The 18,146-nt window shown below is 44.4% G+C and overlaps 1 protein-coding gene across 5 annotated transcripts in view; it reads right to left on the bottom strand.

Annotated features, from left to right (window-relative positions):
- CPSF6 (cleavage and polyadenylation specific factor 6) overlaps nt 1-16,005 on the bottom strand; it is a 49,695-nt gene extending 33,690 nt beyond the window's left edge. For all 5 annotated transcript variants that reach the window (XM_024198216.2, XM_024198215.2, XM_024198217.2 and 2 more), the window contains exon 1: nt 15,892-16,005. In XM_024198216.2, coding sequence (XP_024053984.1) covers nt 15,892-15,951 — 60 coding nt within the window. In that variant the 5' untranslated portion in view covers nt 15,952-16,005. The remainder of the gene's footprint in view (nt 1-15,891) is intronic.
- Between the last annotated feature and the right edge of the window lie 2,141 nt (nt 16,006-18,146).

Below are 18,146 nucleotides of genomic sequence, written 5' to 3'. Positions count from 1 at the left end.
TGTATTATATGGATTCTTTTCTTTCTTTTCTTTCTATGTGTTATCTGGATAATGATATAATGTGCCAAATGCCTGTGTAATGCTATGATCAAAAGCTCTGCTGTCCATAAGAAAACCCAGTATCTGTCCCTCCAGCTTGATCACAAATTGCGTAACGGGCCTGACAATTTTTGAATTTGTCAGGCCCGAAGGGGGGACTGTGAAAGTTACTAATGACCCCCCTTAATTCCAGCAGTCCTTATGTCAGCCAGCAGCCATTAGGGGGAAGCAGACACCTTAAGGACACAGTAGCCTGAACTTTTCAACTGTTTTCCCTTCAAGGCCTTAAGGTAGTTGGAGCTGGTCCCAAGCTGGTTTTCACTGACCAGATAGCAAAAGCACGGGTCTGACTACCACCAATCAAGTGTTAATACTGCAAGGACCTTGGTCTGAATGTGTATAAAGGATCTGTAAAATGTGTGTAAGACAGAGTTTTTGTACTAAGGTGCAAAGCTCTCCTTTCTTCTGCAGAATAAAGCAACTCTTCCTTATCCCTGTCTGGCTGTTATTGGCTCTCAGCTAGGTGGACCCGATATTTCGGTAACAGTCTCTATGCAAAAGAATTAATGGACACAAATCTGACATCAGGAATCAAATACTCAAAAACCAGTGGAAGAACACTTTAACCTGTCTGGTCATTCAATGACAGACCTGCGGGTGGCTATTTTACAACAGAAAAACTTCAAAAAACAGACTCCAATGAGAGACTGCCGAGCTGGAATTGATATGCAAACTAGATACAATCAATTTAGGATTGAATAAGGACTGGGAATGGCTGAGCCATTACAAACATTGAATCTCTCTCCCCTTGTAAGTATTCTCACACTTCTTATCAAACTGTCTGTACTGGGCTATCTTGATTATCACTTCAAAAGTTTTTTTTCTCTTACTTAATTGGCCTCTCAGAGTTGGTAAGACAACTCCCACCTGTTCATGCTCTCTGTATGTGTGTATATATATCTCCTCAATATATGTTCCATTCTATATGCATCCGAAGAAGTGGGCTGTAGCCCACGAAAGCTTATGCTCTAATAAATTTGTTAGTCTCTAAGGTGCCACAAGTACTCCTGTTCTTTTTGCGGATACAGACTAACACGGCTGCTACTCTGAAACCAGGATTAATCTGGATTTTCCCTTTTTTCAGGCTGAGTCCCACACAATCAAAGAGACAGAATGATAAACAATGTGGTGGAGAACCTGATGCTCAGATCTCCCTCACACTAACAGTTGGCTGGGTAAGGGAAGATGTGCATTCCTGTTCTCCTCAAGTAGGCCGCCACCACTACAATGCACTTGGTGAACACATGTGGCACTGACATCATGGGCCAAAGGGAAGTACTGTGTATTGATAGTGTTGGGCTCCTACTACAAATCTCAGAAACTTCCCATTACTTGGCACTACCGTGGCATGGAAGATCAAGGAAAGCAAACCAGTAACTGTGATCTAGGATTGATGCCAGGGAAACCACGTGAAGTCTAATGTACATGATGACCTTTTTGAGATTTCAAAAGTCCAATATGGGTCTCAACCTCCACTCCCCTTCAACTTGTGGATCAGAAAGTATCATGAGTAAAACTTCCCCAGTGTTGATGGGGAACTTCTTGTATGGCCCTTAAAGTGAACAGAGTCTGAACTCTTTGAAGAAGCACTAACTCGTGAGATGGGTCCCTGAAAAGGTTAGGTGGATGGAGAGGAAATGGATAGAATATCCCAATTTCGTAGTGCTTATGATCCAGTTGGCCATCATTATGGCTTCCCAATCATTGACAAAATGGGACAATCTTTCCCTAAATGAGGGGGTGAGAAGATAGTAGGAAGAACGCCAACAACTGCATCGCTGTCTTCAAAGGACAAGTTAAATGGGCTGTTTCCACACAGCTGACTGAGGACAAGCTGGCTGACTCAAAGTGAAGTTGAAGGACCTCTGTCTCTGATGTTTGTGCTTCCTTCTCAAAAAATCATGTTACCTTGGTGGATATCAAGACTGCATATAAAAACTGACATGGATATTACTGTTGCCGGGGTATATACTGACATAAAGGGTAGCACAAGAGGCTTTAAATTAAAGTAGTTTCATTAGTCTTGCCTGATAACAAGAACTGACTATCAAACAGAAGGTCCTCTATGGTTTGTTGGATGTCCAAGGCTATGTAACCAGGGGGGTCTCATTGTTATTGCAGAAGCCATCACCCTAGAAGAAGGGCCCATGACGTCAGGAGCAGACTGGGTGAGGTCTTGTCCTCCTTTGCATCCTTTGGTAGTTTGTCAGTAAACCTGAACATTAACTCCCATTTAAAAAGTCATATTCAACTAACAGTGCCTGTTAGTTTGCTATACACATCTGGAGAGAAGAGGTATAGTACATTTCTCTCTCAAACAACTTAAATCTCTTCGGCTCTTTTTCTTTGGGAGTTGATTTAAATCTCCCAACGTGCTCTCTCATTGGCAGCCATAACTATAAGGGAGTTTAGGGCTGGATGGGAATAAAAGCACTTGAACCAACGTATTGGGATACGATATTTATTTGTACGCTTAGTTGTAGGCGCTAAGGAGGCTAGCAGGTACCATAAAGTGTTTCCGAGTTCTAGAAGATTGTCATTAATTGGGAGGGCATCCCTCCCCAGGGCAGTCATCTCGAGAAAGTCCAAAAGCCTGTGAGTGTTCAATTGTACTAGATCAGCTTGCATGACTAAAGGAATCCTCAATGGGACTTGGTGTAAGACTTAAAATCTTCTGGAACGAGAGAAGAAGAGTCCGCAATCATTGAGTCATCAGGTGAGGAGGAAGACAGGTTAACAGGAGCTGATGGATCCTCCTGAGGTAAAACCCACTCTTCCTGCATCGATTGCTCCTGCAGCACTAGCTGCTCAGTGCCCAGCTTTCAACCAAGGTGGCCCTGGAAGCTGCTTTGCTGTATGGTATGGCAACATTCCTTTCAACTGGGCAAGTGATTGAGACCTGGGGGATAGGGTTCCATGTTCCAAAAATGCCACTGCGGGAAAGCATAAGGCATGGGCAGCCAGTAGGTACCGGTCCAGAATACTTTTTCTGCTGTATAATCAATCCCACGCCTGGTACTGGCGCTCTCCTTTTGAGGGCAGACTAAAAGACAAACTGTGCCTAGAAGGGGATGGCGAAGTGCTGGAGGACTTCAAAAAAAAACGGTTACCTACCTTTCGTAACTGTTGTTCTTCGAGATGTGTTGCTCATGTCCATTCCGTTCTAGGTGTGTGTGTGCCCATGTGCACAGTCAGAGACTTCTGCCTTAGTGGTATCCGTAGGATCGGCTGAGGTGTCCTCTTGAGTGCCGTGCTCATGCGTTGGTATATTAGGCGCAGCCAACCCTATCCCCTCAGTTCCTTCTTACCTCCCATGACAGTTGGTCGGAGCGCCTTGTCTTGCATCACAAGAGTGTTAGAAGTTCTTACGATCCATTGTTCTGTCTCCTTTGTATTTAGTTGATAGTTAGACCATTAAGTTAAGTACCTAAGTGTTAGAGTAATAGTTTAGCAATAGTGTCCTAGCTGGAACTTCGCCTCGGAGCGAATTTTCCCCCCAGGGCACATTGGCAGAGACAATAGGATTTTTTTTGCCTTCCTCTGCAGCATGGGGCTGGTTTAAACTAGAGTAAATGATGGATTCTCTGTAACTTGAAGTCTTTAAATCATGATTTGAGGACTTCAGTAACTCAGCCAGAGGAGCTGGGTCTATTACAAGAGTGGGTGGGTGAGTTCTGTGGCCTGCTAATGTGCAGGTCAGACTAGATGATCCCTTCCGATGTTTCTTAGCTGGTACCAATAGTCGTCTCTGCACTGGAGCTGAAGAGCTGGTCTGGGAACAGCCTGAGGTACAGCCAGTATAACTGACTCCCCCACCACAGGACAGCCCCGGATGGAGAGGCAAAGCAAATCCTTTGCTGCCTCATAAGCTTGTGGGGTCATCGGTACTGATAAGGTTGGTGCCAAAACATAATCCATTGGCATTAGACTCAATGGCTGTTCCACGAACAGGTGCGGAGTTGATGGCACAGTACTGATATCGTCTCCCCAGTACTGTGCTGGGAAACAGGTCAATGGCCATCCCTACCTTGAGTACCTGAAGAGTCCCAGTGACGTTCCATGTCCTTTGAAGTAGAGGAGTCTTTTTTCAACTTCAAGTACCTCCAGTCTGTCTTACATATCTCCTTTCAGGGAAGCTCTGGAGAGCAAGACCAACCCTCTTTCTTCATGGAGAATATTCTGAATCCAGAGACCACTGCAGACTTGGTAGCAAACTGCAGGCAGGTGACGGGGTATTTGGTCGAGGGGTCAGAGGCTGAGATAGGCCTCATCGCCTGCTCCATGCGTAATCTGAGTTGCAGATCTCTGGAAATCTGCATTCTTTTCTTGAAAGAATGGCAGATACTGCTTTTCTTAATGTGTCTCTTAAGGTACGTCTACACTTACCGGAGGGTCCGGCGGCAGGCAATCGATGTTCTGGGATCGATCCCGGAAGTGCTCGCCGTCGACGCCGGTACTCCAGCTCGGTGAGAGGAGTACGCGGCATCGACGGGGGAGCCTTCCTGCCACGTCTGGACCCGCGGTAAGTTCGGACTAAGGTACTTCGAATTCAGCTACGTTATTAACATAGCTGAGTTTGCGTACCTTAGTCCGAAGTGGGGGGGGGGGTAGTGTAGACCAGGCCTTACTGAGACACAAAAGACAACCCATGTGGAGGTCACCATCAGGACAGACAACCCACGCAACAGGCAGTGCTAAAAGCCCAGTGAGCGCTGCATTCCATCAGTCCCTAGCATCAAAGACTAATTACTAAAATAACAGATAAAATAAAACAAAAGAAACAACTACTGGATATTAACTGCTAAAGCTTGTCTCTCTCACAAATAGAAGCTGGTTCAATATTATGTCACTCACCTGGTGTCTCTATTCACAGGAAAGGTAGAACTAAACTCACTGACTACACAGAAGAAGAATCGTGAGGCAAACTGCCCAGGGAGTTCAGGCCACTGGCAAAGAAGGAACTGAGGGGTCAGGGCAGCGACAACGTATACAGCTTCAGGAGGGGCCATGAGAATGTGCCATCCCTATGGGTACTGCTGCAGAAAACTCTCTGGGCTCCAGTACACTAGGACCACACACACCAGTGCAATCACTCAAAAGAAGAACTTTGCAGAAATGTTAAACAGGGTGAACGAGAAGAATTAAGTCTCCTGGAACTCCAGAAGGGATGGTCCGAGAGGTGAGACAGCTGTTGTTCACCTAAGCACTTTGGTCTTGGAACTGAAATTATTAGAGTAGTCACAGTGCATTCCCATTCACCTCTAAAACATCTCTAAGGCATGACTGCTGTATTCCATGACAGACAGGATAATAAAGCCAATCATCAAATGTGTTTTTAGAACATCCCCATGTTATTGTAACCCAATACCAAGAAGACTGCCAGATTACACATGCAATACAAAAAGTTACACAGATGCTGCAACTCTATTATCATATCACATTTTTCCTTTCTTCAAAAATCTAAGATTTCAAATTAAAATGTTAACAATTTCTTGCCCCAAAAGTCAACAAATCAACACAACGTTGCCCCCTTAAATCAGTTTTGTAGAAAACATTTCAGCCCACCATACCAGTAGCAATAGAGATATGAAATTTCATCCTTTTCCCTTCAACTCAATTATATGTTAATTCCAGATCATAACTGGGACTTTTTAGATAATATTAAATAAAATACACCTCTAGCCCAATATAACGCTATCCTTGGGAGCCAAAAATCTTACCACGTTCTAGGTGAAACCGCGTTATATCGAACTTGCTTTGATCCGCCGGAGTGCACAGCCCCTCCCCCCCGGAGCACTGCTTTACCAAGTTATAGCCGAATTCGTGTTATATCAGGTCACATTATATCAGGGTAGAGGTGTAATCTAAGAAATGCTTGACAAAAATCTAGGAATTTTTGCTGCTTTACTATTTTTAACATACCATTCCCTCTCTGTTTTTTCAAACAAAACAGCTTTCTCCCCCCCCCCCCCCCCCCCTTATTTTCCAGAGTAGGACTTTACCACCACATTCACATGACTGAACAGAGAATGAAGAAATAAGGGCAAAAACAAGAATGAGCTGGACAGGCAAAGAAAAAACTGTCTTCCTGTGTCGACGAGGCACAGTGGTTTAGCCTCCATGCAGGACAACAAGCAAGACATTATTTCATTTAATATTTTCTAAACCTGCCATTTCACATGCCCTTGCTCAATGTGTCTCATTTTAGGACTCAGGGCTGCAAGCTGCTTTATGCAGATAGACCCCTATGCCCATACAGAATTACAAGGACTTCGTTATGGATCTATATGGAAGAGCCGTCTGGATGACAGTCTTTACAGATTCTTTTGAATTACCACTGGCCAATTACTGTAGATTGTATGAAGAGCTATGGGATTTACTATTTTTGTGCACATTCTGTTACCCATAGTCATATATAAAGTTAACAGAAAAATGAATAGAAAAATCATTCCCACAAATAAGTGGAAACCCCCTCCCCCCCAAATATAATGTGCTGCAGGGTTTTTTTGGGAGGGGGGAGAGGGGAGGAAGAACTGAGGCAAATATCTAAGTTTCCACTACTGTTTTTGTTTCTTCTAACTCATCTTAATGTGTATACAAACTATTGATGCACACACAGTGTTGTTACTTTATGGAAAGGATTTGCGGGTCCTGAAAGATCACAAATAGAAAGATCTGTATTGTCCTATACAACCAATACAGTATCATCAATCTTTTTTCAGGGGAGGGAATGAATCCTCAGATGTTAAAGCTTCTGAAACAGCTTCATGTACTTAAAACTGGTGTATATACACTCAAATAAGCTTTAACAAAAGAAAAGGCCTTTTGATGCTACTAAAATACAGTAGTTGATAACTCCCTCCTCAAGGAGAACCATCCAAGATGGTGGACAAGATTTTGTGGATCCTGCAAGACTTGTAGGTTCTTGCAGTTTACATCATACATCCAACTGTTTCAGCTAACATTAGTATATATGGAGAATATTACGTTACAAAATTGAGAAAGTGGCCAAATTATGTACATGTGGAATAACTAAGAAAAATCCACTTGTAGCTAAGAGCATACATGAATATTATTTTATTGTCTGTATTATGGTAGCATCTATTCTAGATGGCCCAACAGGGACTGAGGCCCCATTGTGATAGGTGCTGTACGTACACTCAGTAACAGGCAGCCTCTGCCCCAAGACCTTACAAGCAAGGGCAAAACCTTAATAACATGGTGAACTGCCTGCCAAATTCAAAGAAATTATTTTTCAATAAGCCATATTTGATTTACATACCTTATCTTAATATTAAAGCAAACATCTTTATCTGTAAACCAATCTAAATCCTTAAAAAGTGTACAGAATTTACCCCATTCATTTTCTCTATTTCAGTTTCCATTGTGCTCTCTGGAGGAAGTCAGAAAGATAACCAGTGCATCCAAAAATTTGCAGCAGGGTGCTAGGCAAAGCCATAGTGTGCTGTCACGTGATAGCTAACAGATTTCAGAAGAGTGCTTTTTTCTTTTAAAAAGTTCATGTTCCCATGGACTACATAACTACAAGGGGCCTGGGACTATTTAAATACCAGCTGGCCCAACACCTACTTCATAACACTATAGTAGTCTCTTGTATGCTTAGCATAAGTTAGCTACCCTGTCTAATTACTTTTATTATTCAACTGTGTGTATGTCTCACAACTATTTCTTGTTTTCAAGTTTATCTTCTAATTACTTCTGTAAAAGACTAGAGTCATCTATATATGTATATGTTCAGACACAAAATGCAAAAATAGTACATATTCACAATGTAACTGTACATATGCCACCAGGCTCTGCTGTAGAAAAGACTGTGATAGTGACCTGCTGCATCCACCAACCACTGCAGAATCAAGGTCAAAGAGAAAATACTACTGAAGTTTTTCCCCCTTTCCTTTCCCCTTAACAGTTCCTTCAATTTGAGGCACTAAAGCACACAAAGACAATCTCACCCTCATGCTCTCCAATTTACCTGGAAATCTCATCACTACTATAGGCAGGGCCGTAGCAACAAAGAACGTGGCCCCCTCCAAACATATGTCCGGGCGGGGCCCCTTACAATGCAGAAACTGGAATGCGGTATTTATTTTGCCACTTTTAGGGGCCCCCTTCCTTGCGGGGCCCCCTCCGGTCGGAGGGTACGGAGGGCGCTCGCTATGCCTCTGACTATAAGAAGGACCATAACTTCTTCTCCTAAAGATGAAACTCAGTTTCCTGCTTTAATTTCATAATTCAGCTTTTGGGAAAATGTCAGCTGAATTTAACCTACTGAGAGCATAAAGAAACTACCATGTGCCCACCGTAGTCATAGTTTAGCAAGAAAATTTTAAACAATGTTCACACCAACAGCAGTTTACCATTAGTTGGCATCGTAAAATATTTATTTAGTAAATATGCAACTCTGATTAGATGTTTAGTGCCCAATGGGTTATGTCTCTCTCAACCACAGTTGTCCCTTGTTTTATAGGTACTGTACTCTCCCTCCCATATAGCCCAACACACCGCACCACAGAAAACTCTTCAAGACAGGTTTTAGGGTGTAAAAGAACTCTGAAAAGGGAATCACAGGGGCAGAAACAAGGTGAAGACATTCAGTAAAGAATGTCAGAAAGTATAAATGAGTGCATACTTGTTTTCCAAAGCTACCAGGAAAGAGTCTGAATTGAGCAGCCTGAAGGCAAAGTGATGGCATTCTAGTAAGGCTACCCAAAGCTTATTAGAGGAGATTTTACCAGAAAGGTTATGATGATAGCAGCATTGTCCATGTACAGTAGAATCTCAGAGTTACAAACACCTCAGAAATGGAGGTTGTTCGTAACTCAAACGTTCATGACTCTGAACAAAATGTTATGGCTGTTCTTTCAAAAAGTTCACACCTGAACACTGACTTAATATAGCTTTGAAACTTTACTCTGCAGAAGAAAAATGCTGCTTTTAATCATCAATTTAAATGAAACAAGTATAACTCTTTTTTTAAACTTCCCCTTTTTTTAGTAGTTTACGTTTAACACAGTACTGTATTTGCCTCCCCCAGCTGCTGCCTGATTGCACACTTCCAGGTCCAAATGAGGCGTATGGTTGACAAGGCAGTTCATAACTCTGGTGTTCATAACTCTGAGGTTCTACTGTATACACAAAACTGAAAAAAGAAAGCACATATACACTCAAAAGAAGTCCCCTTCACTCCCCAAAATATATCTGAATTTTGCAGGAAAGAACATTATCGCAGTTCTCACTAACAGTGCAGGTCTCTCTCCATGGCCAGTTTTAACATCAAGAGAAGGTAGCGAACCACAGGCTTACAGGAAAGCGGAAGGTCAGACAAGGCTGACTATAAGTAAGACAGTAAGAAATTTGTGGGCTGTGACTGTGTTGCAGAAACTGTAACTTTTAATACTCACTGCAACTTTTAGTGCCCCTCCTCCATCATGGTGGAGAGGCAGCCGGGGCAAATTTGAGTGACTAGTATTGTGACCTTGGTTGACAACCAAGAAAAACTTGGGTGAGTAGCGATGCAACGTAGTGCATGAGATGGGGCTATGGTGGTGTACGAGGAAGACAACCTCAAAGACTTTGCCTTCTTCAGCAGCACAATTGTGCTGGGGAACCAGTTTGGGGAGGCCCCAGTAAGTGGGGCTAGGTGGGAGCTGGGACTTATGCCTCCCAAAGAGCTCGATGGCAGGACAGGGGAGCACCAGCGGTGCCAGCCCCTTCACTGGGCTTCTAAGGGTCTCCAAGTTGGGGCCAGCTCAGGCCCCACACACAGCCTGGACTGAAGGCTTGGGGAGGAGGGGGGTATCCAACCTATGTTGGAGAGTAAAGGACACTACTAACAACTCTGTCCTGATAGCACCTTTACCCTCTAACCCCACCACAAGCTACCTTGTGGACACCTCTACAAACACCCGCATGTGCTCATCATGACGGAGAAGCAGTAGTGCCAAATTTGAGTGATGTTGCACCTTGTGCAATAGGTCGCAAAGCCATTCATTCAAACGTGGCTGGGGCTTATGTGTGGGTGTACACCCAGGACTGGACTCCTTGTGGGAGTATTCAGATGGGAGGTCTTTATTCTTCCTGTTTGTTTTATTATGGTACTTGAACTGACAGCATCAAAACTACAGTAGTACTGTAGTGTATATATAGAATCGAAGCAGCCTAGGGTGGAAGAGACCACCTGACAACCAGCATGGGGGGTGGGGGGGGGAGCGGTATGGAATCCTGAAGCCGAGGACAAGGGAAAGTGATGTGGCTCACCATAACTGAAGTCTTATGTCACTGATACAAATGAGAGGTATGTAATGAAATTACTTGGGTATAAGTAGAGTTGCCCTTTACTTAATGGATTCACAAACCCTTTCAGGATTTCTCAGTCCCCATCCTAAACTAGTGGCTCCTGTAGCATTGGGGTGATCTAAACCAACAGCAGCAGCATATAGCACTTTATACAATAGCAAGCTGTTCCCTTTGCAGTTGGCTCCTGTGTAAAATGCTTGCTAAAGAGGAGAACTGACTAATGCTAACCACTTTGAGGCTGCAACAGATTTTCCAGTCATCACCCTGATCGTGCCACTTGTATGATTTTTGGGTCAGAGACCATCTCATATAAATTTCTATAGCACCTTGCACAATGAGGCCACAATCCCAATTAGGACAACCCAGGCACTACTGTAGTAGAAGTAAGAATGATAATCAGAAGTACTTCACATCTGGAAGAACTGAAATGGAAAAGTGAATAAGATGGTGATCAGTATTTTCCTTGGCACCTTTCCATTTAAAAATATTACTGTTCAACTGCCACTACCTACCTTATAAGAAAGGCAGTCTGAAAGGTAAAAAAAATAAGCAAAGTCTGAGGAAGTAAAATGAGCATTGTGACAAGGTCAAAAAATGCAAACAAGAAGGAATTAAAAGTTGTAATGAGATGAACAAAGCCCCAAAAATGGGGATTAGAGAAAAATTACACAAAGATGACAATTCAAAGGCCTAGTATTCTGGAGTGTGTTTATGCTAAGTAGTCAATATAAGACAAAATGACTAAACATTGTTGGGGAGAACCTCTTTATTATCTCAATTTCATTTGCTTACCAGATCTTTATCCTTAACAAGATTATCAGTTGGCTAAGGGAGTTGCGTGCCTGGGACCATCTTTGGCAGGTGCGAGTTAACAACCTGAACCCCACTACATCTCTGGAATTTACTGTAGGCCCATGAGCAATTGCGCAGCAATGGCTTGTGTGCATTTTTGGAGCAAAGAGAAAACAGACAACCTGGGCCATGTGGCAGCTTGCCAGAAGCCTGAGAGACAGCTCTAATTAGTCACAGCAGAAATTTCCAGGATTACTACCACATTAAAAGAAACCTCAGACTTAACAGAGATGGTTGTTTTGTTTTTTAATACTTTGCTTTTCATTTGGCAGATTTGTTTGTAGCTAGTGTCTATTAGAGCACTGTTGACTCAATTAGATGCTAAGAAAGAAAGGTAGTACGCAATTATGTATGTAACCTTTTCCTAACGTAAGAGAGGATATGTACTATCCAGAAAACACAGAATAAAATCGAACAGCATTCTAGACATTTGCCACTTTATTGGGATCAGAAGCACACAGTGGAAACTGCTCGGTAAGTTTCATGACTGCTTTCCTGGAGCTCTTCACTAAAATGTTACATACAATGTCACAAACTTCAAGTGCTTTTCTAGAGAGGTTTTGAAACACCATCACCAGAGGTAAAACCACCGGGAAAATAGCATTTTACAGCAAGGAAGAAAAAAATCTGCCAGAGAAAGAAAGATGACAGTCGAAACTAATGCCTAGTCTACCTACTTTTGTTAGCATAGCTACATCGGGGGGGGGGGGGGGGGGGTGGGGGGGGGAGGGTGGGGGGTGGGGGGGGGGGCGGGAAGGGGGGGGGGGGGGGGAAGAGGAGGAGTCCCATATTTCAACCAACCTATGCTAGCAAAAAGCCTACTGTAGAAGCAGTTACACCAACAAAAAAGTCCTTTTGCTGTTATAGTTTATTTTGTTTGGGGAACTGGTTTAAGCGGTCTCAGCGAAAGAACTCTTGCTGGTATGAGCTGTGTCTTCACCAGGAAGGTTTTCTGAAATAGCTATACCAGCAAACTCTTTCTAGTATAGACAAGGCCTAACAAAAGTGATATGGCAAACTGATATCTAAACAAGAAGCTTGAATAAATATTCTTTGGTACCACTGTCCTGACAATCAAAATGACTGTAGAGAATGCCCAGCACTGGGTAGCCCTGGATCACAATGACATATCGCAAGAGACAGCATATTCTCCGTCTTCTCCTCTTTGGCAGCCATGTTTGCAACAATGGCTTCAAGAAGGAAGTGAAGGGGGTAGGTATCTGCACCATATTTGTAGCCACGGTATTCCCACTTTGAGGGCTTCTCTACACACAAGCTTGCACTGGCTTAATTAAATTGACTTAGTTAACGAAGTGCAAACCCTGTGTGGACCCTTAGTTTGCCATAAGAGTATTTCAGCTTAATTTAAACCAGTTCCCAAGCAACTTAAACTACACCAAAGAAAGCACTCTTATGCTGGAATAGGAGTGTTTCTACAGAATTTTGCACCAATTTCATTATATCAGTTTAAATTCACACCTTATGTTATATCTGTGCAACTTTTCCAAGTAGACAAGGCCTAAGAGAACAAACCAGTCTTCTCCATTGTCTGCTTACTTTATGGTATGTCACTCCTATGTAATATGTAGTCTCACCAAAATGACTAATTGATTTAAAGAAATTGCAAATGTCTAAATGTTTATTTAAACATGTGATAATCACTCTTCTGTTCCTTTTCTATCCACCACCCAAATAAAACAACTTTTCCCCAATACAATCACCTATTTCCCTCTTGCCCCATCATCCCCCATTTTCTCTATTTCCCTCTATGACACACATCAACCTCCCCCTGCTAAAAGATGTGCTCAAGTGCCAACTGCAGAGCATTAGTAGCTCTGCAGGTCTGGAAGTGTCTGCAGGAGGGTGGCCACTTTATTTAATTTCTCATGCTCTGGGGCAGAAACAATGCAATCTGGGGTATGACGACCTAGGGTAATGCCAGAGCCCATTTGACGTAAATACAGATGGTAACTAGGTTACAGCAAACCTGATAAGAACATGACATGAATTTTGGTACAGGCAAGTAGACTTTTTGAGATGAATGAAAAAGGAGAAAAAGCAAGAACTATAAGAGTAAACAGCTGAAAATCAACTGGCTGTAATACAGGAAAAAAGTAGATGTGTTTCCACAAAGCTCTATCGTTAGGAGGCAAAAAGGGTTGTCAATCTATATACCCCAAGTGTCTCAGGACTGGTCCAACTCTCACATTCCGGAGACACACTGGACAAGTTTTGCTTAGTCCAAGTCTCTCTCCTAATATTTATTTATTAATTTCTGCAGTGTGCAAGAAAATGCAGTGCATATTTTACAGTTTCCTTCCCTCTGGATGATAAATTTGCCACATTTTAGTCTCTCCTACTAGGAGACCTTGGATAAGGCAAGAAATCATGCTCATTTTATGGTTTCTTTATCCATCTGTAGACTAAGGATTTTCATGCATATGTTACAGTATCTCTACCCCCTCTTTGGTGCTGGTGGGAATCATGTGTTTTACAGACTTTCAAGGGATAAGTGGATTTCCAATATGGAAATGAGAGAGATTTTGCTGTGTGTTACAGTTTCTCTGGGGATGGGTTGTTTGTGTGTGTGTGTGTGTCTCTCTCTGGGGATATGGAGATGGGAGTTGTTGCTATGTGTATATTACAGTCTCTCTCAGGTTGAGTTGGTGGGGGTGTTGCTGTCTGTTACAGCCCCTCTTTCTATTGAGATGGGGGGTATTGCTCTGTGTGTTACCGTTGCTCTCTCTACAGGGATTGTTGCTATATGTATCTGTCAATAACCCAGGGGGCTGTTGCTCTGTGTGTTACAATCACTCTATAGCAGGGGTTCCAAAATTGGTTCGCAGCTTGTTCAGGGTAAGCGCCTGGCGGGCCGCAAGACGCTCTGTTTACCTGAGCGTCCGCAGGTATGGCCACTCGCAGCTCCCAGTGGCCGTGGTTCACCGTGAAGCAAGTTTGGGAACCCCTGCTCTACAGGAATATGGGGGCATTACTCTCTCTGGCCTGGTCTACACTACGGGATTAATTCGGATTTAGCAGCGTTAATCCGAATTAACCCTTCACCCGTCCACACTACAGAGCCAGTTAATTCGAATTAAAGGGCCCTTTAAATCGATTTCTGTACTCCACCTCGACGAACGGAGTAGAGCCTAAATCGATTTTGTTAATTCGAATTAGGGTTAGTGTGGACGCACACCACCGAATTACTGTGTTTAAGTTAATGGGGTAGTGTGGCCGCACACCACCGAATTAATGTGGTTAAAAACCGAATTAAGGTGCTTAGTGTGGCCGCGCACAATCGAATTTATACAACCTGTTTCCCAAATTCGAATTATCTAAATTCGGATTAATCCTGTAGTGTAGACATACCCTCTGTCTGTTATGTCTGTGTTAAAGCTACTCTTTCTGGGGATATCTGGAGGCCATTGCTCTGTGTGTGCGCTACAGTTGCAATCTCTCTCTCTGTGGCTACAGGAAGCATTGCTGTGTGTGTGTTACAACCTCTCTCTATGGGGATAAGAGGGGACATTGCTCTGTATCTGTGTTACAGCTGCTCTCATTCCATGGGGATAAAGGAGTTAGGTATTGCTCTAGAGCAGGGGTTCTCAAACTTCATTGCACCATGACCCCCTTCTGAAAACAAAAAATTCTACACAACCTGCGGGGGGGCGGAGGCGGCTGAAGCCTGAGTCCACTGAGCCCCACCGCCCCAGGCAGGGGGGCCAAAGCCAAAGCCCCACCACCCCAGGGGGCCGAAGCCCGAGCCCCACCACCCCAGTTGCTGTGTGGGTTAGTGTCTCGGGAGATACAGAGATGGGGGGGGCAGGGCATTTGTTGCTGGGTGTATAATACAGTCTCTCTCTCTTTAGGGATATTGAACAGTTGCTGTATGTGCGCTACAGTCTCTCGGGGAATGTAGAGATGGGGGGGTTGTTACTGGGTGTATAATACAGTCTTTCGGGAGATACAGAGATGGGGGCATGTTGCTGGTTGCATAATACAGTTTCTCGGGAGGCAGATATGGAGATGAGGGAGGTGTTGCTGGGTGCGTTACGGTCTCTCGGGGAGGGGGATGTGAAGATGGGGGGGTTGTTGCTGGGTGCGTTACGGTCTCTCGGGGGGGGGGGGTGGCGGGGTTGTTGCTGGCTGCGTTACGGTCTCTCTTCGGGGGGAGATGGGGGGTTGTTGCTGGCTGCGTTACGGTCTCTCCGGGAGGGGGATGTGAAGATGGCGGGGTTGTTGCTGGCTGCGTTACGGTCTCTGGGGGTGGGGAGATGGCGGGGTTGCTGCTGGCTGCGCTAGTCTCTCCCCCGCGCACGCACCCACAAGGCAGAGGGGGGCGGCGCCATGAGGGAGCGGGCCGGCTGGCTGCGGTGGCAGACGCCCGGTACAGGCCGCTCTCGCTCTCCGGGCTGAGGCCCGTTACCCCCTTCGGAATTAGCGGCGCGACCTCCCCTCTTCCCCTGCTGCCGGGCCCCGCGCATGCGGCCTGCGCTAGCGGCCTAGCGTTCCGCGGGAAACCCACGGCCGGGCGCCTACACCAACAATGGCGGCGGCGGCGCCGCCTCCTCCCCGCCGCGCGGCCCTGCAGGCGACGCAGGGACCGGTGCCGCCCGCGCGTACCTGGTTGAACTCCTCGCCCACATCGGCGTAGATGTCTATGTGGTCCACGCCGTCCGCCATGATCCCGCCCGCTCCTCGGGCCGCCGCCTCCGTCACCCGCCGCGCCCGGGTCTAGAGCCGCCGCCGCTGGTGAGGGGGAGCTAACATCATTTCCGGAAGGAGAAGGGGAACTTCCGGTTATTGCAGCAGCTACCACTGCTGCCCCCAGAGGATGCGCCTGAACCCGCGCCAGGCGGGGGGGTGTCTCACAGGCCTGCTGGGGAGTTTCTCTCAGCGCCCCCCTCCCCCAGTCAGGGAGCGTGTCACCCCACGCGGGTTCGAGGTTTGCTCTCTGACCATGCTCCTCCACTCTTGGAGGGGTGGGATTGGTGACCCACCATTATAATCAGAAGTCTGCGGTGCTTGCAAGCCCTAGCCTGGCGCCCCATTGGGGTGGAGGGCTGCCCAGACCCCAAGTCAGGGACAGATCCTGCCCCAGAGAGCTTTGAATCTAAAGTCCTAATCGTGTAACTGGTTGGGTGCAGGCAACAGGACCCAGTGTCTGCAAGGATCCCTGGGCATTAGGGTGGGCACGTGTGGATTCAGTTGCAATAACGGTGCTTACAGTCAAACACAAGGTTGGGGGGGGGGAGGAGTATGCCAGGGGATGAGAGAGCAAATGAACCAAATGCGATAGCCATTAGTCTCATCATATCTGGATGGTGCTCAGATACTACAGTGATGAGGCCTGGTGCAAGAACCTCCATATGACGGAATAAAATTGCCCATGATCAGACATTCTAAAATTATAAGCATGGCCATTATGCATCAGACCAATGGTCCGGGTGCTTCAAAGGAATGTAAAAAACAGGGCAATTTTGAGTGATGCGTCCCATCGACGGTCATCCAGTTCCAGCATCTGGCAGTTGGAAATTCAGGGACACTTGGAGCATGGGGTTTGCCTCCCTGACTATCTTGGCTAAGCCATTGATGGACCTATTCTCTATAAATTTAACCAATTCTTTTTTGAACCCAGTTACACTTTTGGCCTTCACAAGGTCCCCGGCAAGGAGTTCCACATTACACATAGTATGAAGTACTTCCTTATGTTTGTTTTAAATCTGATGCTTATTAATTTCATAGGGTGATCCCATGTTCTTATATGAAGGGCTAAATAACAATTCACTATTCTCCATACCATCCCCTCTTAATGGTTTCTTTTCTAAGCTAAATAGTCCCAGTCTTTTTAATGTCTCCTTGTATGGAAGCTGTTCCATATACCTCATCATTTTTGCTGCCCTTCTCAGTACCTTTTCCCATTCTAACATATCATATGTCATAAAAAAAATCGTGAGTTTGTTTTAAATAACATAAGATTTAAAAAATAATACATTTTGGCCCAGATCCTCACAGGCATTTAGGTGCCTAAATCCAATGATTTCACAAGGAATTAGGTGCTTAAATATCTTAGAGGATCTGGGCCTTTGTATTCTTTCTGTCTTCTGGTTTTTGAGGCATTAGGATTCCCAGTATTGCCAGCTCTCGTGGTTTTATCAGTCTTGCTTAATTTAAGCCCTGTGTTCCTGGAGACAAGTGTGATTATGCAAGACTCTCTACTTTCATTAAAAAAGTAAGTTTCTAGCCCTCGTGATTACAAAGAAAAGCATGAAAGTGTGACAAGTGAACAATAAAGGCTCAAAAAACAAAAGGCAAATAAAAAACACAAAAAATATTATTTATTTATTTAAAATTTATTATTACATTTAAAAAATCACATGATTTTTAAGACAATTTCATAATTTGGGGGGGGCCAGACTCATGATTCTTGGATGTTTGTGACTGACAATACTACATTCACGTTTTCAAGACTTTCTCTGCAACCATGAGAATGAAAAACTTAAAAAAAAAAAAAAAAGCTGAGAGTTTCACTTAAAAACTCATTGTTGATGTTCCTCAAGCTGCACTACAAATTTTTAAAGCCATTGTTGCAAAGATCTTCTATACAGCAAGAGGACATGTATTACTATCAAATTGATTCAAGGAAATGGTTGCAGTGTCAATAGCTATCTTTGGATCATTACTTGCATTAGAGTTCAGCTGCTAGAGCCTCATTTCTAGACTGCTATCCGGCTTGTGGAATTTTTATATTAAGTGGAACAGCTAAAATATTTCAAGTCCATCTAAACTATACCAGAGTTTCCTGTTTATAGGAACTTCCAGAAGCACTACCCCTCCAAGAGCTCAGAACCTCACCTGGAAAAAAATTGACAGATATG

Source organism: Terrapene carolina, unplaced genomic scaffold, assembly GCF_002925995.2.
Source record: "Terrapene carolina triunguis isolate 2854851 unplaced genomic scaffold, T_m_triunguis-2.0 Scaffold68, whole genome shotgun sequence".
Lineage (NCBI taxonomy): Eukaryota > Metazoa > Chordata > Testudines > Emydidae > Terrapene > Terrapene triunguis.
Note: the sequence above shows the minus strand (reverse complement) of the source record. Positions and strands in the feature narration are given on the sequence as shown.